Source organism: Calliphora vicina, chromosome 2 (genome assembly GCF_958450345.1).
Source record: "Calliphora vicina chromosome 2, idCalVici1.1, whole genome shotgun sequence".
NCBI lineage: Eukaryota > Metazoa > Arthropoda > Insecta > Diptera > Calliphoridae > Calliphora > Calliphora vicina.
In genome coordinates this window covers 27300595-27322658 of record NC_088781.1, presented here as the reverse complement: position 1 = coordinate 27322658, position 22064 = coordinate 27300595, and the positions used below count along the sequence as shown (strand labels likewise).

Here is a 22064-nt window from a genome sequence, read left to right as displayed (position 1 = left end):
AGTTTCGCAGTTATAATAACAAATTCAAGCAAAAAAATATATTTTTTAAGTGATAATATCCAATTTTATTGTTTTAAAAAAATCATGAAAAATCGAAAACGAGATATCGATCATAAAAATCGATGGATTACTTTCGAATTTATTCACAATTAAAAAATGGTAATTTTTATCACTCAAGTCAAATCCACCCAACTAACCAGAACTTCGGCCTATGGAAAGGCTCTGTCAATGGACATGTCCTATTTTAAGCGTAAGTCGAAAAAGGTAAGAGAACCTACTATAAAATCTCTTATGAGGATAAATTTATAAATACCGAATAATATGTCAATATTTTAATGCTTAATGAATTTGTACAATTTTTATATTGAAAGGTTTAAGTTTTATTTAACTTAATAAAAGCATAACTTTTTTTTTGGCTCACTTTTTATGTCACAAATATTGCAAACAAATCTGAGAGTTGCCAATATTTGGAAATATTATAGTAGAAGTCTATTAAATAGGTATTTAAATATCAGATATTAAATAATACCTTACAAGACTACTTCTAGGTAATGCGGACAATATACAGTTGTCATTGAAAGATATGTTATTCAGTAATTACAAGTCATTTCCAAGTCTTCGGTTTGTTCATATGCTGATATTTTATTACAAATTCACTAAGAAATGCAAAAATGCGATATGAAATATAAATCAAAGTAAAAATTTTAAATATTTAATTACTTATTACCAGGGCAACCAAAAATATGCTCTAAAAAAAGTGTTTTATGCGCATAAAATATGCACTTAAAAACGAAAAATATAAAAAATATGCACTTAAAAATAGTTGGTTATTGTTGATTTCAATGTTTTATTAAAAATAATATAAGAAGTAAAATTTGTTTAGTAATTAGTTGCATTATATTGTAGGGAGAGGATATTAAGAATTTCTCGAAATGTTTCTATTCTACATAAAGCTTTAAAATCTACTTTTTTATCATTTGAATTATTTTTCCAAATCGCTATAGAGAGCGATTGTAATTGTTTGGTAAAAAATTGCAGTGGATTTTGGAGCATTTATCATATATGAAAATTAACATCTAAATTTGACTTCCAAAATTTAAACAGAATTATCAAAAAGCCTAACAATAGTGATATGATTTGTTTTCTTTAAAATTGCGGAAAAATAAAAAAACCTTTTTTGCATTTTAATTATTGGAACTCAAAATACCGTGACATTTCCTATGTTTCTTCCTTTCTCATCAATTGATTGTTTTTTAATGATTTCCTAATATCTTTGTTACAATTTGTAACAAGCGTGATATTTTCGATATTTTTGAACATGATATTTTCGATGGATCTTAATATTCTGAACATTAGCTGAAAAGTTGTTTAATTTTACATTAGTGGGACACTGTTAATGCCCAACCATAACTGCCTCAAGCAACCTTAAGTTTTTTTTAAATGTATGTATAGAAATGAAAAATTACTATACAAGCAATAAAATTATATTTAGAAAACAAAATAATGGAAATAAAGAAAATATGCAACAAAAATATGCAAAAAAGAATGCTATAAAACGCAAAATATGCAAAAATATGCAGTAAAGAGCAATATATGCAAAAATATGCACTAACAAATCGATGCCAAAATTCTTATAATTGTCTGAAATGGATAAATAACTAACTCATATGTTTATACGACGCACAGCAAAAAATATGATATTGCATATTTTTGGTTGACCTGCTTATTATAGCATCGATACAATGTAATGCATCGATGCAGAAACTTTTCAATAACTGGATCAAGTAGTTTGATAATGGCTGACATATAATCTGATATATAGGTGCTTGTTTACTAAATTCATAATAAAATTCATTCAACCTTTGAATGATTACATTTTTGTTAATTAAAATCTAATCCAAATTGATTTAAAATATTTTTTCATGTAATTTGTCTTTTTTTTAATCTCTTTACAAAATAAATGAAGATTGTAGTAGACTTAAGATAACAACTTATTTAAGTCCCCATTTGTAACCATTTGTGGTAAGTACGTAATAAGTTCAAAATGCCAATATTTAAATTGTCATGATTAATTAATTATATGAGTTAAAATCATTACTTTGTAATGTAAGTTTTTGCGGGAATGTTATTGGTGTTAAACATTCACTTTTCTCGTAACTTGTGAAAATAGAGTAATTACTAGGGTATTCAATCGATTAGCCGTTAATCGGTTAACCGATTAATTTTGGCCGGTTAACTGTTCGAATAATTTAAAATTGACGATTTTCAAATAACAAATAAACCGATTAATTTGTGTCGATTAACTGATTAACCGATTTTTTTTTTGCACTTTATATAGAAATATAATTTTAAACACACAAATTTTATTTCATAACTCGTAAACATTCCCTTCTAGCAATAGTTTTTTTGAAGTATAGTACGATAACTGACACTAAGGAATTTGGAAATGACCATTTTTTCTAGAATGTTCTATGATGAACTTAGTCGTAATGAGTCGGTGGACGATATGGTAATAGACGAAACTGAAGACATACTGAAACGAACCTTTTACACAACTTAGCGAAACTATTAAAGTATTAAAAATCCAAAAAGGACTCACATGGTATGATGGAGGATTTCATATGCTTAGAAAAAACTAAAAAAATAACTGAGAAATTGAATATTTGTTATCATGCATTACTTTCGATTTCTCCAAGTACTCTTAAGGGTTGATTTCCATATTTGTACTGTTATTGTGAATACTAGACTTCATTTTATATTTTTCTTAAGTTTCATCAAAATCGGCCCAAAAATATATAATATTTCGCTATCTTTCCATGAGAAATTCCAAATATTGAAAAAATTGACTTTTGACCTTCACGATTTAAGGGTTAAAGTTTTCCGATTTTAGTAAAACTTTCAGACTATATTTAAAATTACCTCGACTATATTATTCTGAATAGCTTTTACTTAAAAATCATTACAGTAAGGAAATTCTGGTCATTCCCCAAAATATGGCCAAAAAATTAGTTTTTCTCGAAAATCGCAAAATTTATATCGCAGGTACGGAACAACTATAGGAGGTATTGACATACTTTTTTCACAGTTTTATTCCCCATTATGTTGTCAATAAATCCCCGTGTGATGATCAAAAAATTCTGAAATTTGTTTAACAAAATTTTTAAAAATTTTAAATTGGAGTTTTGAAACTGCCGTTAAAAAAATTTAATTTTTTTGGTCATACCTGCGAATAGGTTAACGGTATCCTACGAGGACAAAAACTCATATACAAGTAAATATGGATATATTTTAAGTAAAAATAAGCTTTTATTTTAATATTTATCAAAATATGTTAATTTTGTTCATAAATTTCTTGTTCTAGTGGCCTGAGACACGTTAATGGCCTGGCGATTTTTTAATAACTTTAACATTTTTTCACCAATTTTTGTCTTTTATATCTTATTATAACGACAATTACGTACACATTTCGATTCTTTTAAACTAAATTGTAAAAGTCATTATTTAATGGCACAATTTTTACAAAAACTGAAAAAATTTCATATTTTCCCCTTGTAAATGCACCTCAAAACTTCAGCGTCGTTGCGCCACCAGTTAACGTTATCCTATCATCCTAATATTTTACACAACGTGTTTCTACAATACATAGAACAATTCTAGAGGGGGGGACGGCCTGTACCTAGAAAGTTTTTTTCGTCCATACAATCTTGGAGCACTCTAATATCCATACGCCGAGAGCAACATAATATGGTAAGTCCTTCATCATATAAATGGTTGTCACAAACATATACTTGTTTACTGTAACCATATACATATATGGTTGATACAATCATGTGTATCGTAAATTAACCATATTATGGTTGCCACAATCATGTAAATAGTTAATGTGACTATAATATTGTCAAAAAACTTGTAACAATGTTGAAATGGTTACAGTAAACATGTATAACTATATTTTTTCTCTGCGTGCACGCAATTTGTTTAAATGTTTGTGATGTGAGATCTTGTAACGTGTATCTGGGCTGAATTTACAACTCTACTTCATAATAAGTATTAGAACTAGAATCTCTCATATTTAGTCACTTCCCCTCTATCTAAATAATCTAAATATCTCTTATTCAAATAAATTCGATGAAAAATCTCACCACTTACAACAATTGCAACTGAAAATATTCATCATGATTTTCTAACAACACGAGTTTCTTTTTTTTGCAAAAGCCATAAAAAAATCAAAAATTATTTTATGTTTATTATAAACAATAATTATTTTAAAATTAATTTAACATCTGGCAAATAGCCAATTACAATAAAGATTTAGAAATCGGGTTTTTTTAGAGAGCAAACTTTTCATAGGAATGTTGTTTATTAAACTAAGTTAAAGGTGTTTAGAATTTTATGGTTGTTATAAGAAAACACAATTATTAAACAAAATATTTTTGTTTAAAATATTTAAACAATTGAATAAAAAAAAAGAATTAATAGAACAAATTTTGCACTTGTAATATGAAGTACATCAAAATTAAATAAATATAAACACACTCACATGTGTAGACTTGTAAAAATGTAAAGAATGTAAACGAGTGATGGCTGAAAAGTTATTTAGATCAATTTTGTTTTTAAATACACTAGTGCCCGAAATTCGACCAAAATCATTAATGAAAATTTGAGGAAATCATATAAACAGTGCAGTGTTCCATGGTTAATTACCTCACCAAATTATCAGGATCTTTGGGTAATTATCCGGGGAATTCATAAAGCGAAGCCTGGGTTTATAAATCTAACCCACATTCAACTGCTCCCCATCTAAATAGAGTTAACCTAGCTGTTAATCAAGTTGTCAATGTTATCCCTTATAGACATTAATTGTAACTAATATCTGATCACTTTGCTGACTCAAATTTATATTTTTTAGGTCGTCTGACATATATTCGCACTTTGTAGAGCAGAGAGAAGTCAATTGGTTACTATATACATCCCAGGTAATCTATCCTGAAGTCGATTGTCACTTATGTGTCTCGAAGTAATCTAGAGTGTAACCACTTTAAATATTTATTTTGTACTGCACTTTTTTGTGAGTAAATCGTACAAACTGGTTTTATACAAATTTTGTTGATATAATTCTCATACAGTTGATTTTCTTTTTGCTTAACTATAATGACATCCCATGTAACCAAAAGTAAAGTCAATTGTCAAAGTTTATTGTCACTAAAAATTCGTTTATCTTCAGTATTATTCGATTTCCATTCCAATAAATGAAATCATCATTATAGTCTTTATAATTGCATTTTAAAATTACTTCTCAGATTGTCATTACATACATAGTTTTTGCAGTATAAAGTGTTATTCAAGTCATAATTCATCCTATTTACTGTGTACATAGTTACATATGTATATATAAAGTAATACATAAAACTACATACATTTTAAATGACCCCTTTATTTTTGCTTTTAATCCCTATATACACATTCACACACACACACACATAATCATTTATATATTTATATAAAACATAAGGATAGATGGATGTAGTTCGTGTATATTTGTATGGATGTATGAATGAACCAATCCTTTATTTTATTTCAGCCTTATTTTCTGTTCTTCTTGAATTTCTAGTATATTTTACTAACAAACTCAGTGTTAAAGCGCATCCACTTGAATGAATTCATTATTATTTTTACATTTTTTGTTTTATATTTTTCACTTCAAACGTTATGAGAAATACAGTGCAGTTGTGTAGAGAATGTTAGCAGTGGGACGATGTTGTAACTGTTAGATTACCATCGATATCTTCAATATTTTAAGTGATACAATTACTTCCACTCTAATTGCAATAGTAGTTTTGAAGTTTAGAAATTTGTTAAATAGAAGTAAGTAGCATTTGCTTAAATATTATAAGTTTCACTGTTTTACATACTGAGCATTCGTGGGTAGTTCTATACCATTTTTCATTGAAATTGAGAAAATTCCATATGAAATTGAGAATTTCTAATTAAAATTGAGAACTGATCGCAATGAAATTGAGAATTTCCATTTTAAATTGAGAAAATTCCAAATGAAATTGAGAATTTCCATTTTAAATTGAGAAAATTTAATTGAAATTGTGAAAATGAGAAACATTGAAATGAGAATACATATAAATTATTTTATATTAAAAAAAATTAACGATTATATCAGATGTGGTGGTCTGGATAGAGAGACCAATTTTAATTTATTTTGTCGTAGAAAACATGGTTGGTCTCGTGTTGGATCCCGAAAAGTTCAATACCTACTTCCCGTGGCCACAGGTATTATTCAAATGAATAGTCTCATAGGTTCGTTTAAAGCGCAAACGAATGGGTCAAACGAGTTCTTGGTAGATGACAAGAGTTGGGAAATCAGTTATTTTCTCAATTTAAAATGGAAATTGTCAACTTCATTTGGAATTTTCTCAATTTAAATTGAAAATTCTCAATTTCTTTTGGAATTTTCTCAATATCATATATAATGTTCTCAATTTCAATTAAAATGGTGTAGTATAACCTACATGATCACTTCCTTATAGAAATTTTGATGAAAAGTGGATTAAAACAGAAATTGAAAGACATTGATTTAATAATGAATACATTGAATAAATAATTTTTCGAAAGATACAATGAAGTAACTATTATTATCGAGTCTGGATATTAACTACCAAGTAAATTATTAGTTCAGTCTCAGTTTCTTACAGTATTATCAGCTTTTTTAATAGAGATCAAAATTCATTTCCAAAATCTTTATACGGACATGGCTGTGCTGTTTTCATCTGTGATAGTTTTACTCTGGACAGTAATCTTTTCTTAAACTGAATGTCACGGAATGAATAAAGAACGCTACAGTTTCTGTTTACACCTGCAAGAGAGGGATTGGAAGATCTGGCTCCAACGATCTTTCATTGGTTCTACACAGAAAATTTACTACGAATTTAACCCCAGTGTCATTGGATTTGCTAGGAAAGCAGGTGGCGATGATCAATCAGAAACTATTTTAAAAATTTACTAACATTTTTTACTTAAAGTTTACGGAAATCGCTTCAAGTTGCACGATCGTATTGATCTCAATTTTCATATATAATCGCTATAATGTTTTTCATGTTGAGACCATGGCGATTAAGAAAGTAGCGACTGTTATCTCCAAAACTTTCGAGAGTCAAGAAACCAAATATCATAATTTTGTTCTGGACAGTATGTTGATCTTAAAGTGATATTAATGCCATAGAATGAACAAAGTAAACTCCAGTTTCTGTTTACACCTGTAAAAATGCAATTGAATGAGTTAGCTCCAAGGAGCCTTCACTGGTTCTACATTGCAAATTTAGTGCTAATTTAAATCATTTTCAGCTTCTAGTTGACCGATCGTATTGATCTTAATCAATCATATATCAAGAAGGCTCCAAATCTGCTATAGTGTTTTTCAGATGGAGATAACAGCGATTAAGAAAGTTGTGAATAGGTGTCTCAAAAATGTTCGATAATGTCTGTTCTAACAGTCGAACAGCCAATATTACCATCAGATCCAACCACCAACGTTTTCTCGATAGCCTCACAACTGTGGAAATAGACTCATTTTCGAATAATAGAAGGTATATCGTGGTCTGAGAACTGAACATTGGTGTATTGGTTAGAACAGTTACTGAATGACTGAATTTAGAAAATAATATTTTCAGCAAGAACTGCAAAAAACAAATTGGATAAGAACTTTTATTGTTCCCTGTTGCTGAGAAAATTAATAATATTCCTGAGATTGGCTGCCTTTATTGAATAGGTGCAGTTATAGTTAACATCAACTTGTGCATTACAAAGTGTAATTTAAGTGTGTGTATTATTTTGAATACGTGTAATTGTATAAAAACAATTGTATAAAGATTTGTTACAATTTTCAAACTACTAAACTTATTTTATTTGTAATCAAAAGTAACCGGTTTATTCAAAGGAAAGAAGCCACCAATTTTAAAATATAAAATATTATAATATATCTATTTCCAAGTAAAATGAGAAGTATTTCAGTGATTAAATTCGGGTTTGTTTTAAATAAACTTTCTTATAAAGAATCAAGAAGTCTTGGAATATTTAAAAATCTACTGTAATCCAAACAAGATCTTGCTCAAAGATATAGATCAAAGAGGTAATTGAAATATCAAAGCTGATAATAGAAAATGCGCTATAGTAAATGGTTTAGCTAGCCATAATTATTACAACATAAATAATTTAAAGAACTTGGAAAGCGAATTGCTCTATGGCAAAGACCAACAGTTGAAAATATTAAAGAAATACGTCAGTGAAATGTTGTTAACATACCCTACCAAAATGACAAATATATAACATAGCGATCCAATATATCACATTCGTAACACCAGGCATATATCAGTCCAAATTGCAAAGCAATTAACCGTAGCAAAAATGAAAATTCAGTGGAATGCGATGGAATACCAACAGATAACCGATGTCCACCTATAAACAATGCTACTTAAATCTATAGTTACAAGTTTCTGGTACAATATACAAATCAATAACAAGATAAGAGAAGGTCTTATTACTAAGATTCAAAAAGCAAGACTAACCATGGCTCAAATGTCCTGGAACCCCTATTTAGACGAAAGAATGCTAGATTTAGACCAAACTAGTTCAGAGTACATCAATATGATCTACTTAAAAAAGATAGAGAAACAGTTAGTGAAACTTACTCTTTGTTGACTTGAAGAGTGTTTTTGAGACACTCCAATATAATCCAAGCTAGAAGGGAGTTCCGCAAATAATTGTAGTACACATTAATGAATGATGCCTACTAGTATATATTATGGGAGTATGCTATTGTTGTTACGAGTAATTATATTATCAAATAACTTGGCATTACATGCAGTCTTTACAATAGCCTCGACGACCTCGACTATGTAGGTAATGTTTTTCTTCTCTCCCATCGCTTCTCTGAAATACAAGCAACAATCTAACTTTTAAATGAACATGCTGCAAATGTGAATTACAAGTAAACATCAAAAAGTCGAAATCAATGAGAATAAACTTTTTGAACACTGCACGGTTCCAGCATATGCGACTGCACATTGGCGATGTTTACCATGTACCTTGCAAAGGCCGCAAGAATGAAACAAAGAATAACTGCACAAAACTAATCAAGCTAAATAAATTCACAAAATCCACCGGAGTTTCCAAATACATTCTAATTTGAAGGGTATAGAGATTCGATATAGCAACGTAACCTCATTTGGTTTCTAATGAAATATTTACTCAAAAATATTGAAAATCTGTCAAAAGCACTTTAAGGCCCTAATCATAGACAACAACTAGATAGGTAACTGAGAGCCAAAAACCTAAGTCTGTTGTCAAAAACCTAATTCATGAGAATGTATTGCATGTATTTTGTTTTTGTATCACCCGTATGCATAGATGTCAGATTTGACGATTTATCGATTGACGATTTGACTATTTCTTTCTCGAAAATTACGATTTTCTGCATTATGAAAATATGGTACTATTTTATAAAATAGTTAAAGAATTTTCTCATTTTGTTGGTGATTATTTAGATTTTGAATTTTGTCAATTAAAATTTTTAGATTTTAAACAAATTTTTGTAAATAAATTACTGAAAGAAAACGGAAAAATTCTAAAGCAACTTTTTCTACTTTGATAAAATTTATTCAGAATATAATAATAAATGAAGCCGACAAGTTCGAATTTATGCTTTAATCTCAGGCATTATTACCTTCCGAATGGACCACCTCCAGCGTGGTGCTATATTTTAATGAAATTATCTTCAAAAAGTAATGTCAGAGATTGTTCTTTCGGGTCATAATAAAGATTTAGACGTTAAATTCTATTTTATGTGTTTTATTTAAAAAACTTCTGAATGAAACCTTATATTATAATTAAATTGAGCTTTACTTTTATTTTAGTTATCCCTTATTTATAAACTTCAATTTTAAGAAATGGTTTTTGATAAATGTGATGTTTCCGTTCACTTTTTAAATGGAAATTTAAAATTCCTGTTAGGAATATTGACCTTTTTAATTTTCCGATTTTTAAAATTCATCTGGCAGCCCTGCCCGTATGTGTGAAAAGAGAGTAATTTTCTCATCTTTCCTTCCGTTCTAAGGGTTTATTCTATGGCCCTAATTTTGTAAATCACGTCACCAAAGTTATATTTATGAGGAAAGCAAAGACAAATTTTAAAAATTTATTTTTGTTTTATATACAAAATTTTCAAATTATGAAAGGTATGTAAATCAATACCTGAATTGTGGTGTGTTCAGAATTTTTATATAAAACAAAAACCAATTTTTAAAATTTTGTTTTTGCTTTCCACATAAATATCAGTTTGGTGACGTGATTTACAAAATTTGGGCCTAAATTTATCGAAAGAATTTTTGTAAGACTTGTACAACCAAATTTAGTATTTGAATAAATTTAATAATTTTCATTAAAAAGCTTCAGAATTAATAAAAATTGCAACAAATTTTTATTATAAATATCTATCAGTATGTTATACCTCCAAAAAATATAACACATTAATTTCAAGGTTGATTGGAATTTATTTTTATGAAATTAAAATAATATAAACAAATCAATACTTTCTAGCTGAAATAAACACAAACATTAAATATTCAAAACTATACATAATAAAATTAATGGTTTTCAAATAAATCTACACAAGAGAATTTTCTTAAAAAATTCTAAATACAAAATAAATTCCTTTCGAATTAAGCATCAATTAACATTTAGAATAATATCATATTTTTTAATATCAATTATACCAATTTTTTTTAAAATAAAAGAATTAGAAACTTTCAAAAATAAAAATATTTTTCTTGTTTTGTTTCGATTTTTTCTTGTTATCTTGTCAAATTTCCACATCCTTTTCAAAAAATTATAAATATTGTTCACTACTGCGAACAGAGTACCTACCATAGATAAAAACCCATATAATGAAAATTCTATATCAAACTCTCCTGTCATAGACCTAACTCGGTTGTCAAAAAACTAAGTAGTGAAAATGTAGTGGTAAAACCTATTGTTGCTTGAGTATTTTTATAACTTTTAATTACCTTAATGACAAACATTGTGCTACTTTTTCTTCCTTAACTGTTAACAATATTCAATGCACATGATGTATTGTAAAAGGTTTTACATGTTTGTATTTAGATGTATGTATAAATTTGCTAATATGTACAAATGTATCCATAAGGATATTTACATACATACAAGGTGAGTGTCAAAATTACAAGGTTATTTAGTTTTCATTATGTTTATCCAAAAATATAAATGGTATTGATTGATACTAATGACTAAAATACTTATTTCTCAAACGTTATCAGATAAGAATCCTAACAAACCTTATCAACAGAGAGAATGGAAAATTTAAGCATTCAGGAGGACGGGCGGACATAGATAGATCGTCTTAGAATTTTATGAGGGCCCGAAGTATATACACAACGAATATTTTGGTGTGGTACAAATGGAATTGAAATAATATGTACTGACCTTATAATTTTTAAACACTTCGAACCTAACTTTTTATAGCAAGTATTTAAAAAACCATAAAAAGATCGAGCAAAATTAAAAAAAATAAATCAATAAACCTGAATATCTCTTCAACTAATAGAAATAACTCTTCAACTAATAGAATAAAAGAAATAACACTTGTAAGCGTAGTTTTTGTAGATCTTCTCAAGGACCATTTACATTAAAAATTTAAGGTCATTCGGGTCATACATGGATTTTTGGCGATTTTTTTAATAAATATGAGACCCGAGGTGACCAACTTTGAGGGGCTACGCACTGGCCCCCATTGGCCCAAGGAAGATGAACAAACGTGAATCAACTCCGAAACGCCTCAGCTCATACCATGTGAAATTTCGTAACAATATCTGCAATAGTTCCCAAGATACCGAATTATTTCCAAAAAAAAAAGTTTCTAAACCACTGTGCAACGTTTGAGCAACAAATATTTTACCCAATACTTGTTACAATCAACACTATTTGTATTTTTGGATAAACAGAACAAACTGTAAGTGACCTTATAATTTTGACACTCACCTTATGTAAATATATAATATATCTGCATACGAGTGCATATATACATCCATTCATATGTAGATATTTACATCACCAACACTGCCGTCTATTATTAAACTCTTTACTTTTAGATAAATTGTAGATTGTAGTTCAATAAAAAAAGGGTCGTTTCGTTTTATTAAATACCTATATCCTGTTAAAAACAATAGATTTCGAAAACATCATAAGAGACAAGTACTTTTTCTAACCCCCTTTTATTATTCAAAACATACATTTACATTTATCTCACTATATGAGGAATAGTGTACTCAACACTTTTTTTATTTATTAGGAAAATAAAAAAGAAAAACTTGTTGATTTAGTGTTAATAAAAGTCCTTTTAAATTACAAAAATGTTTTATATTTAGATGGCTGTCATAATTGAGTGATTTGTGTGACAAAATAAACTAGACTCGATTACGGCCACAAATGGTTTTACATTTGACATCATCATCTCAATTATGGAAATATACACAGCTAATAGAAATAATCCTTTTGAAAATAACATTATAGTTTTTAAAAAGAAATATTTTTGTATAAAACATTAAATCTATGGAAGATATATTAGCTTATAAATGTTATAAGTTCTGTTTAAACGCTTCAAGCGTATGTTATTCCATTAAAATATACTTATATTCTTTGAAATTGCATACGCTTTGTTATTCGCATGCGATGAAAAATGTTCCCAAAATTTTGAAAGAAACAATGATAAGTAGAAACAAGTAAGAAAGTATGGTCGGTCAAGCCCGACCATATAATACCCTACACTAAGTAAAAGAGCAACAAAAATTTTTCTTTTAAAATTTCATTAATTTATATTTTTGAGTGATAATTGGTCATAGCCCCCATAATTGGGGGCTATAACCAATTATGGACCGATCACGATTTCATAAGGCTTGGTCCTTGAGCCGAAAAAATAATATGCATCAAATTTCATCGAAATATCTTCCAAATTGCGACCTGTACTCTGCGCACATGGTTTACATGGACAGCCAGCCAGCCAGCCGACCAGACGGACGGACATCTTTTAAACAACTCAGAAAGTGATTATAAGTCGATCGGTATACTTTAAGGTGGGTGTTAGACTTTTGGTCGTTACAAACATCTGCACAAACGCATAATATCCTTCCCACTATGGTGGTGTAGGGTATAATAAAAGCTAAATATTCGATTAATCGAACAACGCTCGCTAATGAGTTAAGCCGATATATTTTTTAGAATGTATTTTACTGCTTGTCTCCTTTTGATGAAAACGATTTATTGTGGGCTTATAAATGATATTGAGTGATAATTTCGTAAATACAGCCCATTAGTAATTATATTCTTCAGATTCATTCTTCGGAGTTTAGAAGGTGAACATCTAAAATACTCTAGTAAAACAGATCAAGGCCACAAAATGAAATTATAGAAAAGAAAATCAAGTTTAATGTATCAGTTTGTTTTATAATAAAGGCATATAGAGATGGAGTGTGTATGATTTTGTCATTCCATTTGTAACACGTCGTTATATCCATCGCAGACCCACAAAAGTCAATATAATATGGGTCCTCATAGGATTCTAAGATGATATAGCTATGTCAAATACTATCTGTTGATAAGGTTTGTCTGGTATTGAAAATGAACAACATCGGTTGATGATTTCACGTACCCCCATACAAATATCCCCAGGAATACTGTTTGAGCAGTCATAAATATGTTCATTATGCGGTAATCCTGATAAAATTTTGCACAATTTATTGGGTGTATGACCTTAAAATGCGGGATTTACAATAAATGGCGTATTTTTAGAATTCGGTTTTTGTTTTTAATAAGTTCTATGTAATTTTAAAGGGTACATATCTATCATTTATTCGCACTTAGTTATTGAACATTATAGTGTAAAAAACAAAGTTTACTTCGAAAATGTCGAATTTTGTGCCACCAAAACGTCATATGCAGGAAGACCAAGAATTGCAGGCATTACACAATGAATATTGCTGTAAAACTCAACAAGATCTAGCGAAATCATTGGGAGCTACTCAAGTGGCAATTTCAAAACGTTTACAAGCAGCAGGATTCATCCAAAACCATGGAATTGGATACCATAACATTTTAAGCCGATAAGCCTTGAAGATATTTTAGCACAGTATCATTACTTGTGAAGAAAAATGGATCCATTACGATAACCCGAAGCGTAAGAGATCGTTCGTGAAGCTCGGCCAACCAGCCGAATTGACACCAAAGCCAAATATCCATGGCGCTAAGATATTTCTCTGTAGTAGGTGGGTGCAAAAATGTCCTGTCTATTATTGGCTGCTGAAATCTGACCAGACCATCATAGGGAACCTGTATCGAACCCCACATTGTTCGAAAAACTCTCTTGACAATGCTCCGCAACATGTTGCAATAAATGTATTTACAATGAAGTGGTTCTTTCGATCTCCCTGGAATACGCATTACTTCGGCCTCAAAAGATGAGCAGTTCTTTTGGCTCTGAATCCATATGTTACCAGAAAGATTGGAAATGGTCATAGCTACCAATGGCCAATACCTTGAATAAATTTATATTGTATAAATATTTCAAAATAAAAGCTAAACATTTGAAAAAATCACGCATTTTTAAGTCATGCAACCATTAATACTGAACTTAATGATAAAAACACGATGTGAAATCATTCAGTGATCAGTGTGAACACTTACTTTCTAACCCGTCTTTAGCATATTGTGTTATAAAAACGTTGTTGCAGATAGTTTAAACTGGAATAACAATTTTCAGTTGATACATACAACTTCAGCTAATTCGACATTTATTGTCCGAGTATAACTTGGGTCGATCTCTAGCGAAGATTCAATTGTTGTAGGAATGACTTGAGATTAATTTTACAATGGAATATTTTCCTTGTATTATGATAATAGTCCTTATGAAAAGGAAGCCTTAAAAAAATACCTGAAGAAAAAATTTCAGATTATTCTAGATGCTGATATAAACAATTGACCGATCAAGTTACAAAAAGGCGTGTCATAAAATGTGACCGATTTTCATATGTTTTGTATTTTAAACTCATAAAAGTAATTTACCAAATTGAACATTTCAATAATTTATGTTTCAAAACCTATTATCATAGAGAATTATTCATAGAGACGAGACACTTCGATTTGTCAAACAAAAATACAACAAATAAAATGTTTTAAATACATTGACTTTCAAAGATAATTCGACAAAATTTTATACAAACTCTTTTATTTCAACAAGACCGAAGCCTATTCAATTCGATTCGATTGGGTCCAATATTTCTTCAAGCCCGAATACAACTCCCCTATATATGTACAGTCAGCGTCAAAAGAAAGTGTACAACTTGTTTTTACATTTAAAACGTTTTATTTACATATTAAAAAACAATTTTTTCTCCAGTTCTAGTATATTTAACAAAACACTTAATTGTTCTCTTGCAATATATAAACAAAAAACTAAACTATTTCAACTGCAACAAAAACAGTAACAAGAAAACCAAAAATACTCCATTTTTAACGCGTCAGAAAAAAGTGTACACATTTAGAATTGCAATAAGATTTTTCTAGCTACATAAAAAAATATATTGTTATTCTTTATTTTTGCCTAGATTATAATTTTTTGTGGATCTTGCTGCTAGTCTCATGAGATTTTAAGATAGTAGCTTTTCTTGTTTGATCGCGAGAACTTTAAAACCAAAATGGGAAAACAAACTGCAAAACAAGAAAGTAAGCCATAAAATTTAAAAATGAAGGCAAATCGTCACGTGAAATCTCCTCTATAATAGGAAGAAGCCATAATACTGTAAAAAAATTACAGACAAACAAAAAAATTTAGAATTTTAGAAGATCAGCAACGTGCCGGAACACCAAAACGCCTTAACTACCTTGAAATACGATCGATTGTGAGAGCAGTGAAGAAAGTATTCACAGTAAGTGCAGTAAAATTATGCGAAGAATTAACAGATTCGTCTGGAGTGAGAGTTAGTAACAGTACTATCCGAAGCATACTTCTTAACTTGTTAATGAATGGTTATTGTATCATACACCGAAACAACTGGAACAACCCCCACAGTCACCGAACATTAATCCCATTAAACATCTGTGGTAGCATTTGGACAGACAGATCAGAAAATGAAATATTACCAGCAATGACTCACTACACGAAATCCTGCAGGAAGAGTGGTTCAACATCCCAACATCGGTGACATCAAAATTGGTAGAAACAATGCCAAGGAGGCTTGAAACTGTTTTAAAACCCAAAAGATGTCAAATAAAATACTAAACACGTTTTTTCTTCTAATTTCCCTAAACTGTACACTTTCTTTTGACGCGTTAAAAATGGAGTATTTTTGGTTTTGTTGTTACTGTTTTTGTTGCAGTTGAACTAGTTTAGTTTTTTGTTTATATATTGCAAGAGAACAATTAAATGTTTTGTTAAATATACTATAACTGGAGAACAAATAATTTTTTAATATGTAAATAAAATGTTTTAAATGTAAAAACAAGTTGTACACTTTCTTTAGACACTGACTGTATATAGTTAATCTCTCATAAATATCGTAATTATTTAGGTATCTAAACAAAATTCAGATAATTTGTATATAAGATAAGCTAAGATAAGATAAAAATTTAGTACCGATCGATCTATAATTTCCCATAGCACCCATATAAGAACCCATACTCGAACATCTCATTAAAGAGCATAAATCTCCGAAATATCCATATAAAATTTAACAATTATTCATAGCTCCCACATAAGGCCCTCCCGAAAATCACTTTAACGAACACAAATCTTTTAAAACTACATATTGATATCTAGATAAAATTTTACAAAAATAAGTTCTGTATGCAAAAATCAAGGTACTAAATTGTTTGATGATCGGATCATAATTGGCTATAGGTCCCATATGTATATCGCCCACTTCATAAAACTGGTTTGTTAAATGGCTAAAAGTCTAGGAGTCTTTAATGGCAGTAATCCAGTCCATGTTCATTATTTCTAAAATAATGGCATTAAGAGCTATAACTTATGAACCATTTCCCAAAGTGATGTAAAAGAAGACATCAGTCGCCATTATTTCTGATATAATAGCATTAACGGCAACTTAAAACTGCTATAACAAGTTTTAAATATAGACTGAATCAATTAAGTCTCCGTACAGACATACTCATAATATAAACTAGCAATTTATGGTCACTTTTCAATACATATTTAAACCTTTTTTTAATTAATTTTATAAAAAATTCTATAAACTAGAAATCAACATAAAAAAATAGAAACATTTTCCTTAAAATCATAAAAATTTACATAAATTCAATAATTGTAAGAAAAGTATCACCAAAAAAGTCTCCGTACAGTTAACTATTTTAAGCCAAGGAATTCCAATATTAATCTTAATTGAATTTAATATGTGGTAGGTCCTCCTTTCTGAGCAATTGCTTCATTTAAATGGCTGTGCAAGGAATGGACCAGCTTTGTTGTTGTCAGGGAATCCAAAAATAAGCCAATTTTAATGTATAGCAAGAAAATTATTATTAACTTGCAAAATGAAGGAAAAAATCTAACCGAAATCAAGGATATTATAAAAAGACCACGCTCTTCCATTCAGTACGTTATTCAACAGTTCAAAAAAACCGGAACAATGGCAAATAAAAAAAGAACTGACCATCCAAGAAAAATAGACCACCACTTAGAGAGAAGAATTGTACGATTTGTAGAAGGTAATCCAAAAATTAACGCATGTGTAATTGCGGGAAAACTAGTGATGAATTAACGGTAAACCCCCAAACTGTAAGAAACGCTCTTAAACTAAATGGATACAATGGTCGGGTAAGCCGTAAGAAGCCCCTTGTTCGAAAAGTGAACATGAAAAAGAGATTGGATTACGCTATCGAGCATATTGATAAAGATTTTTTATTTTGGGATCGAGTTATTTTTAGCGATGAAAGTAAATTGAATGTTTTTGGTTCTGATGGAAGATAAATGTTATGAAGAAAGCCAAATACTGAAATGAATCCGAAGCATTTGACGCTAACCGTAAAGCATGGAGGAGGTAACGTTATTGTTTGGGGTTGCATGGCTTCATCTGGAGTGGGAAATCTTATTTTTGTTGAAAACACGATGGATAAATATGCATACTTTAATATATTAAAAGAAAACTTAAAACTAAGTTCTGAAAACTTAGGCTTGGGACGTTTGTATTGCTTCCAACAAGACAACGATCCCAAACACACCTCTAGATTAGTAAAGGAATGTCTTATTTATAATGTTCCTAATCACTTAAATCGCTCAGCTCAGTCACCTGATCTCAACCCGATTGAGCATCTATGGAGCAACTTGGAATCACGGCAGCACAATATAACGATGTTATTCAAAAGAATCATATGAAAATTTCCATGACTTTCAGATAAAATTTGAAAAAAAAATATGAATTTTGCATCTGAACGCCAATTGTGATCTATGGAATCTACCCCTTAAAGGGAATCTGTCTGAATATTACAATCTATATAACAGCTATTTGTAAGGCTTTTTTAGGGCCTGGCTCACTAAATGCGAACGAACATTTTCTTTCTTATTTTATATTGAAAACAATAAAAAATTTCAAATTTATTTGTTGTCTTCAATATAAAATAAGTAAGAAAATGTTCGTTCACATTTAGTGAGCCAGGCCCTTAATTTTACACATTAATATAAATTTTTTTAAATAATTCACTAAAAAAGACTAATTAAAAAAAAAATTATCTTGACCAAATAATGTTTGAGAGATCAATGAATAAGAAATTTTGTATATAAAATTTCCAAAAAAAAAATTAAAATTCAACCAACCTGTGTAAATAATTTATTGTATCCACTTTGATATGATGAATAACCGAGGCCAAATCGAGACTCTCGATGGCCTCCCGATACCGAGGGAACATCTGAAGATGATGCACGTTGCACCATGGGCCGATCAGCCCGATAATCTTCTTCGAATGAAGATATTTTGATGGTATTAACGCAAACAGTTTTAAAAGAAATTTAACAAACACTTTGTGGTTGTTGTGGTGGTGGGGTTTCGGCAAACTAAGACGATTATTTTTTATTTTAATTTTTTGTTCTACACGGTTACAATTGGCGACAATAAAGCGCCAATTGCTAAGAATTTAGGCAATTTCTTGTTATTTGTGGCGAATATTTTACACTAGTGTTGTCTTTGTTACTTTTTGTAGTTGTTGTAATGTTAACTTTAGTTGAGTGGAGCAAATGAGTGTGTGCTTTTGAAATTTAGGTAAGTATGACACTAAATTACTCGAGGGGACAATATTGATAGAGAATGAGAGAGTAAAGCAGAGATATAAGAACTAAAAACAAAGAAATAGACACACAGGACTCTAATGTAATATACACAATCGCACAAACAAATACTCTATGACAGTTATGTTAGGTTTTTTATTTGTTTTCTTTTGTATTTTATTTAATTTTCTTTACTTAAAACACAAACAGCAGGTTGGTGTTTTAATGGCAGACGTTTTTCGTTTTATTTATTTTCTTTTGTTTTTTCTTAAATGGAAGTGCGTAAACTATTTTGCTAATTTTTGTATAGGATTTTTTTTATCTGTAGAAATTTGTGTCGTTTTTCTATAAAATGCAAGTGGTTTTATTACGATTGGTCGAGGATTTATTCGATTTTTTAAGGTTTTTATTGCTGATTTTTTTTCTTAATATTTTTTTCACTAAAGGTCCTTTTATGTCAATAGCAGCAGCAGGAATTTAAAAACTAGGTTTCAACTATTTGTGTGTAACTATTTTTATAAACTCTATCTCATTAGTTGTTGTTTTTTGTTGTTGTTGTTGTTGTGTGTGTGTTTTTTTTTTAGCATGGAACTTTTAAAACGGAACACTTGAACTAAAAACGACAAAAATAATTTGCATTTATTTCTACAACTTTGCTATTTTAAGCTGTTTTTTACACTTCACTTGCAAGGGGTTTGCATTTGAGACCAAAAAAGCGAAAAAAGAAAAGAAATAGTTGAGTTTATGTTAAAAACAACATGTTCTAATGGCTGTTTTACACACGACCAACTTAACCTCAAAAAAGTAACATAAAAACACATAAAAGGAAGACAAGGAATAAAAATACGGAAGAAGAACACCAAAATGGATATAAGACTAAAGGGCAAGAAACACAGCAAAGACAAACAAGAAAAAATTAAATTTATTTTAAAAACTAAACATATTAAAAATTAATATTGAAAAATAAAAAAGTTTTTTCCTTTAAATTTTTTTTTTAATTTAAAAAATAAATTGCACTTAATTTGCCTTAATTTAAAAATAGCAATTTATGTCAGTTCATTGTAATTTGTTTTTTATATATATTTTTTTTTTTGAGAAACGTATACATTTCTTGTGCCAGAATTCTTTGTTTTCCCCCAAACCCAACTATTTGGAATCCTAGTTAGGCATATACAAGGTTGCCATTAACAAAATTTGTTCACATCTTTTTTTTTCCAAATTTCCAACAAAATATGTTTCTTGCTCCTAAAATTTCTTTTCGTTTTTCATCTTTTGGTCTTCAAACTAAAAACCCTTTTATTTTCAAATATTCGTTTATTTATTTATTATCACTAAACCTTTTTGTACTAATGCACTTCTTTTTTTTAATTTATATTTTTTTATTATACAAAAATGAATTTATTTTATATTTTTAATAAAATTTATACACTTTTTCCATTCGATTTCAACTTTTCTTACTTGTCTCTGCACTCTAACTAATACAAAAAAAAAAAAAACTTTTCATTCTTTTCTGTATTTGGGAAAATGTATTAAAATATGTTGTTTTCTTCTTTTCCACTCTCGCTATTTCTCTCCGTTGTTCCGTTATCATCTCATCATCTCTCAGTGTGCCTCCCACCCTGTGTTTTCTATGTGCCACCCTTTTTTCTAACAAAGTTTTGACAGGTTCGTGTATATTTTTGTGTAGAGTTTAACGGGAATGTTTGTGTATGTCTGACTGGCTGGCTGTCTGTCTGTCTGTCCGTCTGTGCATGTGAGTGTGTCATGGTTTTCCAGTGCGTAAAAACAGATGTTGTGCTCAATGGTGTTGAAGTTACCAGCTGTTTGATGTAAATAAATTTCAGTATGATAATAGAATACATTGAAATGCCGGTTTGGCATAGTCTTTAAAATAATAAAATATTTTATTTATTTATATCTTTAAAATATGCAACATACGTTTTATAGTTTGTTCATATATTGTCCTACTCTGTATCACCCTAGATAATGAATTGAAATTGATCAAAAAATTCAAAATCATCTTTTTATTTCCATAAAATTGTTAAAAAGCGTTCTAAATTTGATTGAAAAACAACAACAACATATTTATGTACATCTAAAACACGTGTATTTGTACACAAACGTGAACAAATATTTTTGCGTATACTCAAAGTAACTGTATAATTTCGTTATTAGTGGCCGAATTTGGGCGATCCTATTCTTAAATATAAATAGGCCACACGTTTTTTTGTGGTACACTTTTAAGTGTGTAATTGTCCACCAATATTGATGAAACATATATGGTTTAAAAGGTTTTTTCTCTAGATGTGCACAATATAAAAAATATTTAAAAATTCTTTCTATAAAAGTAGTAAAAAGCGTTTTAAAAGTGGTCGAATTTCGGCCACCAGACGATCATAGTATTCATAAATCGACTATAAAGATATTGATATTTTTACGAAATTGTACTTGAATTCAAATATAACGATTTTAACGGCTGATTTAAAAGTTGCATAATGATTTCAAATAACAGTGCCTCTCAAACTGTAACATATCTGTGGGCATTATTAACATTGAATAAAAGCTTTCATTTATCGTAAGTAGTGCTACGCTGTTTGCTGCGACCGTATATTCGTATTCGAATATTCAGTTAAAAAACATTGTAGAAAGTACACCACAGATGGCATATGTATTAGAAAGCTTTAGAATATACGAGCTTTGACAGTTAAAGAGCAATTTAAAG

At 29.4% G+C, this 22064-nt stretch overlaps 1 protein-coding gene across 5 annotated transcripts in view; it reads right to left on the bottom strand.

Annotated features, from left to right (window-relative positions):
* Ca-beta (Ca2+-channel-protein-beta-subunit) overlaps window positions 1–22064 on the bottom strand; it is a 65472-nt gene that overhangs the window by 25127 nt on the left and 18281 nt on the right. For 2 of the 5 annotated variants that reach the window (XM_065501434.1, XM_065501433.1), the window contains exon 1: window positions 18896–19337. The exons of 1 other annotated variant lie outside the window; for it this stretch is intronic. In XM_065501434.1, coding sequence (XP_065357506.1) covers window positions 18896–19012 — 117 coding nt within the window. In that variant the 5' untranslated portion in view covers window positions 19013–19337. Of the gene's footprint in view, window positions 1–18895; window positions 19340–22064 lie in introns of those variants that run through there. 2 more of the 5 variants (XM_065501435.1, XM_065501431.1) reach the window with 2 other exon arrangements.